The sequence below is a fragment of the Myotis lucifugus genome, unplaced genomic scaffold, assembly GCF_000147115.1.
Source record: "Myotis lucifugus unplaced genomic scaffold, Myoluc2.0 scaffold_77, whole genome shotgun sequence".
NCBI lineage: Eukaryota > Metazoa > Chordata > Mammalia > Chiroptera > Vespertilionidae > Myotis > Myotis lucifugus.
The window spans coordinates 992,275-1,004,893 of NW_005871125.1; the positions used below are offsets into that span (position 1 = coordinate 992,275).

Genomic DNA, 12,619 nt, shown 5'->3' on the forward strand with positions numbered 1-12,619 from the left:
TAAAGTAAGCTAGAGAAAATAAAATGTTATTAAAATCACAAGCAAGAGAAAATATATTTATAGTATTGTATTCATTTGTTGAAAAAAATCTGCATGTCAGTGAACCCAATGCAGTTCAAATCTGTATTGTTCAAGGGCCAAATATAAATTATAGTATCATCAGAATTTAAACTATTTTTAAATTGAACATTGTGGCTGCACAAAGAGTGGTCACTGAATTGAAACCACTGGAACAATGTGATTTAAAGAGACAGAAAATAGTATGAGACTTCTAAGATTGGGATATTGACTCATAAAATCGAGCTATACTCTAAAGTCAACATTAGATATACAATATAAGGAAAAATAATACAAATTTTTTCTTTCTTCTTTCCTCCTTATTAAATAGTAATGGGTATTTATGTAAAATTTTAGTTTCCTAAAATTGCTCATCTTTATAATTATTAAATTGTGTAATATGTAATATGAAAATCTTTGTAAGATACAATATTTAATGTGTATGACTAGGAGTTACTAGTTATCCCACAATTTTGAATCCAGTCCCCAGTGAAGAACCACATTTTCTATGCATGCCGTTCCCTTTTAGGTGGAGAGAGGCAGATGTCCAAACTCAGAACTTGGAAGAACTGTTGGCAGGCTTTAGCAATGTTTAAAAGTACTCAGGTTGTACAGGAGTATGTGAGCATTTAGGTAAACCTGTTTTAAAAACTCAAGGCCAGTTAAACGTCCAATGTCACACAGAAGTGCATCATGGTATTGAAAAATTGTTTTTATTCATTTGTTAAATAGATATTTTTAACTGTTACCACTGCTTTGGAATCACAGTCAAATATTATATGATGTACTACTCCAGACTCAAAATATAGCTAAAACTGTTATCTTCAATTTGAGGAATTTTTTTTTCCAGATTGCAACAGCATTGGATTACCTCAAAATGTGTATTTAGAAAGGTAAAACGTCCTGGAAATCCTAAGATTTTCATATATTAAAGGCATTTTATATATTTCCATTCATTTTTTCTCAATATAAGATGTATAATTTAAAGGCAACACAGTCCATATAACTCCTACTTTACTAAGAAGTAACTGGTAACATTACAACAGTTCTGCTGGTAACCATAATGTATTAAGAAGGCAAACTTGCCTGGCTGGCATGTTTCAGTGGTTGAGTGCCAACCTATGAACCAGGAGGTCATGGTTCCATTCTGGTCAGGGCACATGCCTGGGTTGTGGGCTCCATCCTCAGTGTGCAGTGGGGTGTGCAGGAGGCAGCTGATCAATGATTCTCTCTCATCATAGATGTTTCTCTCTCTCTCCCCCTCTCCCTTTTTCTCTGAAATCAATTTAAAACATGAAAAGGCAAACTTCCTGGGTTCAAAATCCTGGTTATACCACTTGTCAGTCATGCAGTCTTGGGCCAGTCACTGGACCATTCTCTGCTTCAGTTCCTAACTGTAAAAAGGGGGCTATGAAAAGAATGCCACCTGGAATTGTCATTATGAAGATTAGTGAAGCAGTAACAAAAAGAACGGGTAAAGCACTTGTACTTGTACGTATTGCTTGGCACATAGTAATTATTTATCTATAATTTTTATTATAAAAAATGACAATGGCTGATGATATTATACACCATTATTAACTTTGGAGCATTTAATAAATGCCAAGCACTTATTAAAGTAGATGGTATCCATATACTATGTTTAACCCTTAAAGTAATAGTAAAAGCATTATATTACAAAGAATGGAAGTCCTTAAAACCATGCTCTCTTATACATACCACAAGAACAGGTAATTTCCCCCATGAAACATACCAAAGTGTGACTAAAATGTTTAAGGACCCTTTCATCCCTCTAAGAGACTACTGCTTCCGGGACAGTGATAGAAAACACTGATGTCAGTATGAGAAGTGCCTGCTAGTTAGTCAGTTGTGCTCACTCATTAGCTCTACACAGAACTTAATCAAATTTTCAATATGTGAAAAGTCACAATTTGCTAATATGATGGACCTTTAGGATCACTTGCTGATAGTATCGAGAATGTTAAATCCCTAAAAGTTAAGAATGTACTTAATATAAATATTTGTTATGCTCATCTCTTTATTACATTCTAAGTGTTCAATTTTTTCTTTGAAAACTCTGATGCTGGTTTCTTTATTTTTCATTACAAATATGAACTTATTGCCAACGTCTTAAGAGATCCTTTACCAAATAACAATTATTACCTTAACCAGTATATAAAAAGCTCGTACATATATAAACAGTATTTTTGTTATTTAATACACAACTGCTAGTGATGAAGGTCATTAATGATAGCTTGAAAACCATGAACAAAGTTTATAAATTAAAATGTAATAATGGTTTGTATATACTTTAGTTTTGAAAGCATTTCACATACTAAATTAGTCTAAATTCATAAAATTTTAACAACCACAATAAGGGCATTTTAATTATTTTGAAAATTATGAATTTAAACTTGATATTACTGTATTTACTATGCTAATAACAATGTAATTTTATCAAGGTAAAAATGATAAAAATTATGCACAGAATATACTTTGTGCTTCCATAGATTATCAAGGTCTCTAATAGTCCTTTTAAAGTTTACCAAATAAAGCTTAATTTCATCCCTTATACATATACCTTGATAGAAAAAATGCTGGGCAGGGTGTATTGTCTTAAGAGTTTGATGTCTTATATGAAAGCCTTAATAAAATAAAGAATTTTAAGTATCTAAGTTAGAGGTTGAGTTTTTAAATAGACTTATCTTCCCCTCCTTTAGCCTGGTCTTCTTTTCCACCTCCCCAATCTCTGCCTCTTCCCACCCCCTGGCCACATCTGACAGCACCAGCACACGTGGCCCAAGAAAGCCACGCCCACTTCAGAGACCCACAGTAATTATCATGTCCAGCTCTGGCCTCTGCAACTGTCCAGCGGCATGAAGGACACCTGGAAGCAGCTGGAAGAAGGTCTTGATGGAGGCCTCAATCACTCTCTTCTCCTCTCCGGACAAAACACCCTCTGACAGAGGAAACCATGCTCTTCACCTTTCACACAGGAACTATTTTCTCTGATGCAGAGGGACTGAGGACGAGTCTCTGTTTTCCATAACATTTCTGCACAGTTGAGGAAATGTGGCCATGTGTCTTCAGAGATCCATGATTACGTCTTCCCATTTGGAGAAGATAAAACTAAACACAATGAAATAATTTTAGTAAATGGGAGAGTAGGCACGATGGCTCATTTTGTCCGCTGATATTTTTTCTGTAATGTCCAGGGATGAAGTCTACCCTAAAAATGAACAGTTCATGTCAATACATAGAGAGATCGATTTGTGAAACTGAATTGTGTGAATGAAGGTCTATCCATTTCCAGCACAGGAGGAGCTGACATTAGTTATTTACACCGTGGTGAAAGAATTAGGGAAAAAATTCACTTTTCCTTGAGTGCAGAGTGTTTCGCCAGGCGGTCCTTTGTCTAGTCCAGTGCTCAGAAGCTCTGCTCACCGGGTTCCTAGAGGTTCTCTTCATTCTTCTCCAACTGGGGGAGGCGGCTCGCACAGCTTGTACAGCCTAGAAGAGGCATGAGAAAGTGTGACTGTGGCCTGACGCAGTGACATTACTTGAGGTTTTTATTAGTATAACAAATACATTAGTATAATAAACACACTAACAATAATTTCTTGGTTTGGTAGGCATGACCATATTGCCTAGTTCACTAAAAATCGCATATGAATTAGCAAACTCCCAAATTTCAGTTCTATTTTTTAATTTTTTATTTATCCTCACCAGAGGATATTTTTTCTCATTGATTTCGAGAGAGAGAGAGAGAGAGAGAGAGAGAGAGAGAAATATTGATGTGAGAGAGATACATCGATTGGTTGCCTTCTATATGCACCCCATGGAAGCTGAGGAACCTGCAACCCAGGTATGTGCTCTTGACCGGGAATCGAACCCAAGACCCTTTGGTCCCAGGGCCAATGCTCTAACCACTGAGCTACTGACCAGGGCTGTTCTATTCTCTAGAAAACACCAATGTCTCTGTGCACACAAATATGACGACTGGTTGGGCAATGCTGTCTTGTTCGAACCCAGGGGCTTTGCTCCAGTGCCCGCTGTTCTAAATTCCACAAGATGATATCATTATGATAATTATCACCATGTGATTGTCTTGTACCAAGATAACATCTACCCCAATAGGGATCTACTGGTTTTCTGACCAGTTTTAGAAATTTGCTTCATTTGGTACCATCTGGTGGTACAGGCAGTTGGATATGGAATGGCTGCTGTGGCCGAGTCCTGAGTCCTGGCACAACTAGCTGGTGTTTCCTAAGAAATACGTGCCCAGCTTTGCCCATCCTTCCCCTCACCTGTCAATAGAATCAGGTGGAGATTCACGTGGGTCTAGGAATCCATCTGAATTGGTGGAGATGCCGGGAGATGGAAAGACGCTCCCTCTTTTCACCCCAGGTCTAGTTGTTTGTGACCATACAGCTTCAAGGCCAAGTTCAGGGGACTGACCTAGGACTATACACATTCTAGTGCTCCACACTCCCCTGAATGGTGGAATCCTAACCCCAGAACAAAGGAAAGAGGAACATGCTTGCAATAGTGACCACAGAGGCCCTATGTCATAGGGGCATGCCCATGATTTAAGGCATAGTCTGAGAGAACATCAGCTGGCCTAAGGTGGCTGGATGTTGGACCCCACCTGAGGTCCTCAACTGTGCCCATGGCCACGCTGGTTCTCCTTCAGAGCTTAGTTTCATGGTCTAAAAAAAAAAGATGCAGATTTCTGCTTTGCTTCCTTGGAAAAGCACTCTAAACCCAGGGATAGCTGCCATATTCACTGCCTTTAAACACATTGAAGTGAACTCAGCTTCAATGAGTTGTTAACAAATTTAGCAAGTTAAAAATTTCCTCTCCCTTCAATACTTAATCCCATGCTAATTCTAAATCAAAGAGGAAGAATGAAAAGGTTTAATATTGAGTTAGAAATTTAGTTAACAAAATGAACTTTCCTAGTCTGGACACACATGCAAGAAGTTATTGCCTTGGAGGTTCGTAAAACGTATTTCAAGTCTGGAAGGTGGTTACTGCTCCACATGTCACCTCCATGGAAGAAAACAAATACTGAAATAAGGACATCTCATATCAGAAAGCTTATTTCACCCTTCCCAGGGAAAATAATACATTAAAATGACCTGATAGACTTCTAAGCAGCTTTTTTTTTTTCAGCTAAAGGATATGGTATTGCTTCAAATTGCATGCCCGGGGCTGGAATAGCAGAATAATTGGGAAGTTCTTCCCCTCTTGAATGCCTATCCTCATTTCCCAACAGTGCTGCCTGGGGAGTGAGAAGGCACAGCGGCCGTACTCCCGCAGAACAGACACAGTAAGTTGGGTAGAGGTTGTCCTCCCTGGGCTGAGCCATCACATTCCATTACTTTGAACTGCACGTTCACACAGAATGTAACTAATGCCACAGGGTAGGCAAGTCTTTGAAATGTCTGCCTTGCAATCTGGCGCAAAGGCTACTGCCTGTGATCACCTAATGAAATAATAGCTCTGGGTCCTGCAGAGCTGGGCAGATTCAGCTTCTGTGAGGCTTCTTGGAAGTGATTCAGGGTTATTTGAGTTCAGACACATTTGTAATGGAAATTGTGGGGCTTTGGGGACTTAGAAAAGCAGATGAAGTTTGGAAGTAAAATGTAATAGGTAAGAATTAGACTTTTTCTCGGCACCGAGGCATTTGTTTTTTTGGCAGCTAAATTGTTAGGTAATAGGAGGTCTTTGTTTGCCCAACGCTCAGGGGCCTTTGCTTTTCTCATTCCACTCATGCACACCAGCGGCCCTGCACAAAGGGTGTGTTCCCAGCTCCACTTTCGTCTTTTCCTGTTGGAGCTGATATTTCCACCCAAATCTAAACCTGCAGAGTAGAACTTTCGAATTGCAGTCTATAGCTCACGCCCTTCATCTGTGTACATGGCAAAGTACAAGTTGTGTTAAAGGAAACCACAAAGCAAATGCCTCTTTCAAGGCTAAAGTCCAGTAACACTCCATTGCAAGGCAATTTCCCCATCGCGCAAAAAAGGAAACTGTCTCAGAGGATAAATAACACGACTAAATAAGGTCACATAGCAGGACCTGGACTTAACCATCTTGTCACTTTTAACCACTATAGTATGCTTGCCTCCCAATTATACAAATAGAGAAAAATCAAGCTTTCATTGAACAATCATTTATAGATTTCATAATGCAATAGAAAATAAGACAAGTGTGCCATTCCAGCTGAAATCTAATATTTGGTTCTTGGTTGAAGGTGTACTAATTGCTCTGAAAAGCCAATGTATGAACAGAGGAGGAAGAACCTCATCTGCACTGCCCACAAAGGCATCTCCACATGGATGTCCCATGGATCCTTAGTCTCAATAGTTCCAGGCTGAATCATCATCTTTCCTCAATGTGTGCTCTTTACCATATATCTAGAACCATTCACCTCTTGTCACTCAAGCCAAAAATGTGGTGGCCATTCTATCATCTTCCTTTTCTCAACCTTCTTCTTCCAATTAGTGTCCAAAGACTATTATTTCTGTCTAGCTAATGTTTCTCCAATCCTTCCTCTCATCTTCATCCTCAACAACAGTCATCTCCTTTCAAGCTCCTGACTTCAGGCTTAGCTCTCCTCTGATTGATCCTCTTGATGTCGCCAGAGATAAATTCTAAAATTTAAATCTTCCAGATAGGAAGATTGTTTATTAATACCTCCCTATGGTCTACAAGTTAAAATCAAAACCCTTCAGTGTCTCATACCAGTGTCTTCCTGATCCAGCTTCTGCCTATGTCTCCAGCCTCACTTGGCATCATTCTTGAAGCACATTCAACCATCACAGAGATCTAGGTGTAGTTCTCAGATGGGATGTGTCGATAGGCACCGGTGTGATTGCATCAGCTGTACAGGACATGGATAACCATGCTGACTGGGCCAGGACTACTCTTCAACCCCCCTTCTCCATTCCTAGGCTGGGATCTGTGCCTGTTGCTGTCACAGTTCTTAATTGTATAACATTTTCATTTTGTTCAGTTGTCACTCTACTGCACACATTGGTGCCTGATGGAAGAGACTATATCTCTAGTTTTTTTTAAATATATTTTTATTGATTTCAGAGAGAAAAGGAGAGGGAGAGAAAGATATAAACATCAATGATGAGAACCATTGGTTGGCTGCCTCCTGCACAACCCCTACTGGGGATCCAGCCCACACCCCAGGCATGTGCTCTGACGGGGAATTGAGCATGACCTCCTGGTTCATAGGTTGATGCTCAACCACTGAGCAACACTGGCCAGGCTATATTTCAAGTTTTTAACAAAACACCTGACACCTACAATCACATAGCTGAAATTCAATGTATGTTTGCTGAGTGAATTTTTAAAAATGAAAGAAAGTAAATGGTTTTAGGAAAACTATGAAGAGACTGGTTGGAGATTAGAACAAAATATTATCTTAGACTGAGGTAGCAAATGTTATCTCCACAAAGATATTTGCAGAAATATTACCCCAGACTTGCCTATGGATGGCCTGGTTGTAAGAGCCAAATGTTTTTCAATTTGATGTCATTGGGGGAAGGAATCCTGGTTCCCAGCTAGGAGGGAATCCCAGCCCCTCTGCAGACCTTAGCAATCTCTTATCTTCTACCTTTCCTATGAGTTACCTTTTACTCATCTCAGCTCTTTAGCTGAAAGCTTCTTGAGAGACAAAACTATTTCTATCTCATATTTACCTTCAGCATAGGGGACAGCAGAGTGCTTTGCATTTTGTAGGTCCTCAATAAATATTTGTAAAGTGAATGAAACAATAAGTACAATAAAGTGTAAAAACTACTCTAGCGCTCTCTCTCTCTCTCTCTCTCTCTCTCTCTCAGGGCCATTATTCCCTTGTAAAAAATGTCAGTTTTATAGCTGGCACATTTTATTGTGTTTCAAGTGTTTTAAAACATAACCCAATAAAGAAAAGAGTGAGTTCATCAGTTTCCTTTCTTATATTCAGCCTGCTACTTATTGGTTTATTGATTAGGATGCTGGAGTCTTATCCTACCTCACTGTTTATTATTGTTTATAAGCTCTAGCTAAGAGGACCCTGATGAGCTGTTAGCTTGTTTTCTTATTGTAATTTTAACACTGCACTGGGTTCATTATCCAAATGTACCCTGTCTGCTCCAGGTGCTAGAGAGCTAATTCCTACGTGAAATGGTTTTTTGGCAAAAGGAAAGTCTTAGATTATAATCTAATCAAATATGGAAGATAACATTAACAAGACTTGAAGAGCAAATAGGATTAGGAGTCAGCACTAAAAATAAATGCAATTAGAACATGAGTAGTACTTCATCCATTTTCAGGGGAAAATATGTTTTGTTTTTTGAAAGTACTTTCAATGCCCACACAGTATTTCGGAACGAAATTTAGCTTCATAAATGCTGCAGTTTTCATTCTAACTCTGGTAGCTGCTTTGTACATAGAAACAAAGAGTGTCTCATCTGCAACAAGGCATGGAAGGGCCTTCTTTTTGTTACAATGCAAAAGTACAGACACAATCAAATGTAAAAGAAATTACTTAATTTCGCCCTACTTCAAGACAGATGGCTGCCTACCCTAATGTTACCAGGGAAGTCAAATCAACAACATTTCTTTGATGGCTGTGCCCATGTCATTTATTGTAAGGGTGAATTAAGGTCTTTTTTTGTGATGATATGTAAACCGTGAATATGTGGTCTGCTAACAAACGAAAAGCTCATTCATTCATTTATCCATTCATACATTCTTGAAATCATTTCAGATATTCATAGGTAAGCAATGATGAGCAATGAGCAAAATCAAAACAACATACTCCCTGCCTCCAAATAATTCATTATTCAGGTTGAGTAAAGAGACATGTAGCAGGATATTGTAACACAATCAGGGTTATAATCAATCAGTATACAAGACGCTAATGGAGCATAAAGAGGAAGGAAATTCAACCAAGACTTCAAGGGGAAATGATATCTCAGTAGGGTTTTGTGGTTAAATAGGAGTGTTTCATACAGACACAGATGGGAAAGGCAATCCTGCCAGAGGGAACAAACAGCATGGCCCGTCATAAAAGTATAAATGAAAATAGCATTTTCATAGATTGGCACAGTTGGCACATAAATTTTCATAGGTATTGTGTGGACTTTTGTGATTGAAGTCATGATTAAACTTGCAAAATTTAAATAATGTCAAGATTTCTACTTGCTACCTCTAAATTTTCTCCAGCTAGAATTCAATTTCATTCAGAGAGCATTTATGCCTAATCACAGAGCCACAGAATGTCTACAAGGCCAGTTTCTAGGACTATAATCAGTTCTACACTGAGCATAGCCTCGAGCGGTTACAGTAGCTGTGAGTGACACTGCCTGGGAGAGGGTGGAAAAGAGCAGACATGGGGAGTCACTTACCTGGGAGCAGACGGTGGGGTCCGGTCTCTCACTCCTAAATTCTTTGCTGTGTTCTGAACTCTTGCTCCCTGAAAAAAGTAAAGGAAAATCACTCTTGGCTCTACATCGCATTAGTAATCAACACAGCATTAACACTTGAGTGTAGAGTATTTATTCCAACCATGTACTTAACATCAAGGGAGACTGGATGAGAAGGAAGAGAGAAATTTTCATCTGAGCATTTTCAAAATTAATGCTTTTAAGAATTAAAATATGCTGATATATTGTTTCAAAGGATTGGTAAGTATTCCAATAGCTATCTAAATTATTTGAAATCAGTTTAAACAACAGCTTCCTGTTCACCATCTTCTCTACATCTTTATTCCTAAAAGCAAGCAATGCATAAGACAATAGGACATGAGCAGGTTATATATCTCTGCTATATCTTCACTTTGTGGAACAAAAATTACAGTTATATTACACTCGTGTGTTTTAGCTAAATAATTAGCTATTTTAAACTTCATAGTGTTTATAAAAAAAATAATTTCTTAAATAGTTCTAAAGCAATTTGCATGTGGATCTCTGAAATGTAAGAATTCTGCCTCAACATTTATAGCACAAAGACAACGTACTTCAGCAATGAAAAAGTCTTTACAATCTGTCAAGTTCGTGAATGAAGCTACAATCATTGTTCAGTTCCTAATGGGAATTCGTTATTGCATAGAACAAAACATCAGCGTGTGGGGCTGAGAACAGATAAAGGAGAGTGGTTTAAAAAAAACTCTAAAACCCTCTCTCCTGCTATCAACTGCTAACCTATGGGAAAAGAAGAAAGGAAAGAAGAAAGAAAAGAAAAATAAAAATTCTCTCAAGTGGACCAAGCAGGGATGGGCAACATCTGGCCCACAAGCTATGTAAGGCCTACAAAATCATTTGGTCTGGCCCTGCCAAGGCATTAGGAGTGAGTTAATTAAATGTTTGCCCAAAGATAGCAGGCTAATTTAAAGTTGATAATTTTGTATGGCCTGCCAGTTAGAAATAAGCAAGCGGCCCTTGGCAGAAAAAGGTTCCCCACCCCTGAAGTAAAGGAAAGCAAATAGGGCAAGGGATAGGGATAGGGTGTGGGGGTTGGGAGAAGAGACAGATGGGAAGGGATTTAGGAATTGCAATTAATTTTATTTTGAAGTAATTTTAGACTTAGAGAAACGTTGTAAAAGCAAAGTAGAGAATTTGCATATTTTTTATTAGTTTTCTGACTTATGTCCTGAGCCACTGGGTTACACCCCTGAGAGTACTTGCCTGTTGGTGCCTGTATCACGGTGATCTGCCTACATGTGTCCACCATGATATTAGGCAAGAAGTGCGTCTTCCCTGGTCCTTGGTCCTCGTGCCCAGACTAATGCTCTGATACTGTAGCTAAGGAGCCAGAATTCTGTGCAATCCCAGTGTTTGTTAAAATGGTCAAAAAAGAATGTTTGGTCTCCATCAAAGAATACTTGAAATGTATAATTCATAGGACAGAAAATTTTAAGTTTATGATGTAAATGGGAGTGTCAACCTCAATTATTTTATTAATCAGATCAGATGGTTATGTGAAGTGCTGCCAACGATTATTATAATCATTACAAAAAAGTGTAAGGAGCACAGTACCCTTCCTTCTATCTTTTACCTCTCCACTAACTCAAGCCCTTAATTCAAACAACTCTACGGAAAGCACATATACAAAATCTGTAAGTGAAAACTATACTGCAATTAGAAATAAGAATAATAAACCATGCTGGAAAGCTTCTTCCTACAAAAAGAAACTAAATATCTTAGAAATTATAAATCATTAATCTGGCAAATATTCTAACCATTCAGTCTCTGAAAAACGGAGTCTAAGGGGTTGAAAGGCAAAAGAAACATCTTTCATTACAGGTGTGTCCTAACTGCTCAGATCCCAGGCTGGTAAGTGTTGGCTTGCAGACTGATCCCAACCATTAATTCCGTAGCCTGAAGCTGCTGAACTCTGGTCAGAGGATTAGCAGCAGGAGGAATATTGCAAAAGTCTACTCCAGTTTCTCTAAGGAGAAGGCCTGGGCTCCATAATCTTTCACAGAGAAGGTAGAACTCCGTCTTTGTCTCTCAGAACCACTTAGAGATGTCACAAAAACTTAGAGCAGACAGACAAGCAACAAAGGAAGGGGTAGGGTTCTAAATGTATTTATTCAATAATTAGGAGGAAGACAGGATGATAAATACTAAAAAATAGTGCAAATTAGAAATCGACCAGGGACTTTGTAACATTTTAGTCTTTTAAAATTACATTTTATAAATATATAGTAACAGGTATTAATACAAATGTATATATATTATGTTTTAAAGAAGCTTACACCAGTTAAACAAGTCATTAAGGCCTACAAAATATTGTTTTACTTTTTTCATTTTCTCTATCCTCATTTTCAGTTATAAGAAGTTAAAGGTTTTGAGTGTTTAAGTCTATATACTTACAATGTATATGTAGCCAACTCATAATTACCTCCTTACTATTATAAAAAGGTTATTATAAAAAAGGTTAATATAGTCTCCCATAAACCACAATTTTGAAATGGCTTCTACAAGTCTGGTTGCAAACTTAATCTAGTAGCAACAGAGTGAAATTGAAGATCAGTCTCTTTCTGTATGTTTCAGAGCCCACATCCCAATCCAGATTAATCACACGTTCACCTTAACCTGCTTTTAAAAACTGAATGTGTATATGCACCCCAAAAAGTTCTTCCTAAACCTGCCACCATTGCATCTGTATTTGCCCTTTTCCAGCTGACACAGTTTACCACGCGCTTCTCATGGATCTAACCTCCTTGCAACAAATCCCCCCTGGACCTTGTGAGACCTGGGTTTTCAATCTTCAGGTCTGGGGTTCACAACCTGAAACTCCAGGGTCTGTGCCCGCTGCACCTCATGTCTGCAGTACGGTCCACAGGCCAGCACTGGCCTCGCTTATCACTGCTTCTGGGTTTTTGTGTTGTTGTTTTGGGTTTGTTTGTTTGTTTTTTGAGCAAACCCATAGGGATTTATGTTTAAGAATTATCCACTCTTTAGTAAACCAAGTTCATAATTACAAAAGCATATCTTAAAAATTAAGTCCTTCACTATCACTGGACAATTCAAACCAAGTCAGCAGGTAGAGAGAT

At 38.4% G+C, this 12,619-nt stretch overlaps 1 protein-coding gene across 1 annotated transcript in view; it reads right to left on the reverse strand.

Moving 5' to 3' along the window:
* Nucleotides 1–2,133: 2,133 nt before the first annotated feature.
* Nucleotides 2,134–12,619, reverse strand: part of PREX2 (phosphatidylinositol-3,4,5-trisphosphate dependent Rac exchange factor 2) — a 212,994-nt gene continuing 202,508 nt past the window's right edge. Inside the window, exons 39-40 of the mRNA XM_006090598.3 lie at nt 9,468–9,535; nt 2,134–3,567 (exon numbers count right to left, since the gene is read on the reverse strand). Coding sequence (XP_006090660.1) covers nt 3,522–3,567; nt 9,468–9,535 — 114 coding nt within the window. The 3' untranslated portion in view covers nt 2,134–3,521. The remainder of the gene's footprint in view (nt 3,568–9,467; nt 9,536–12,619) is intronic.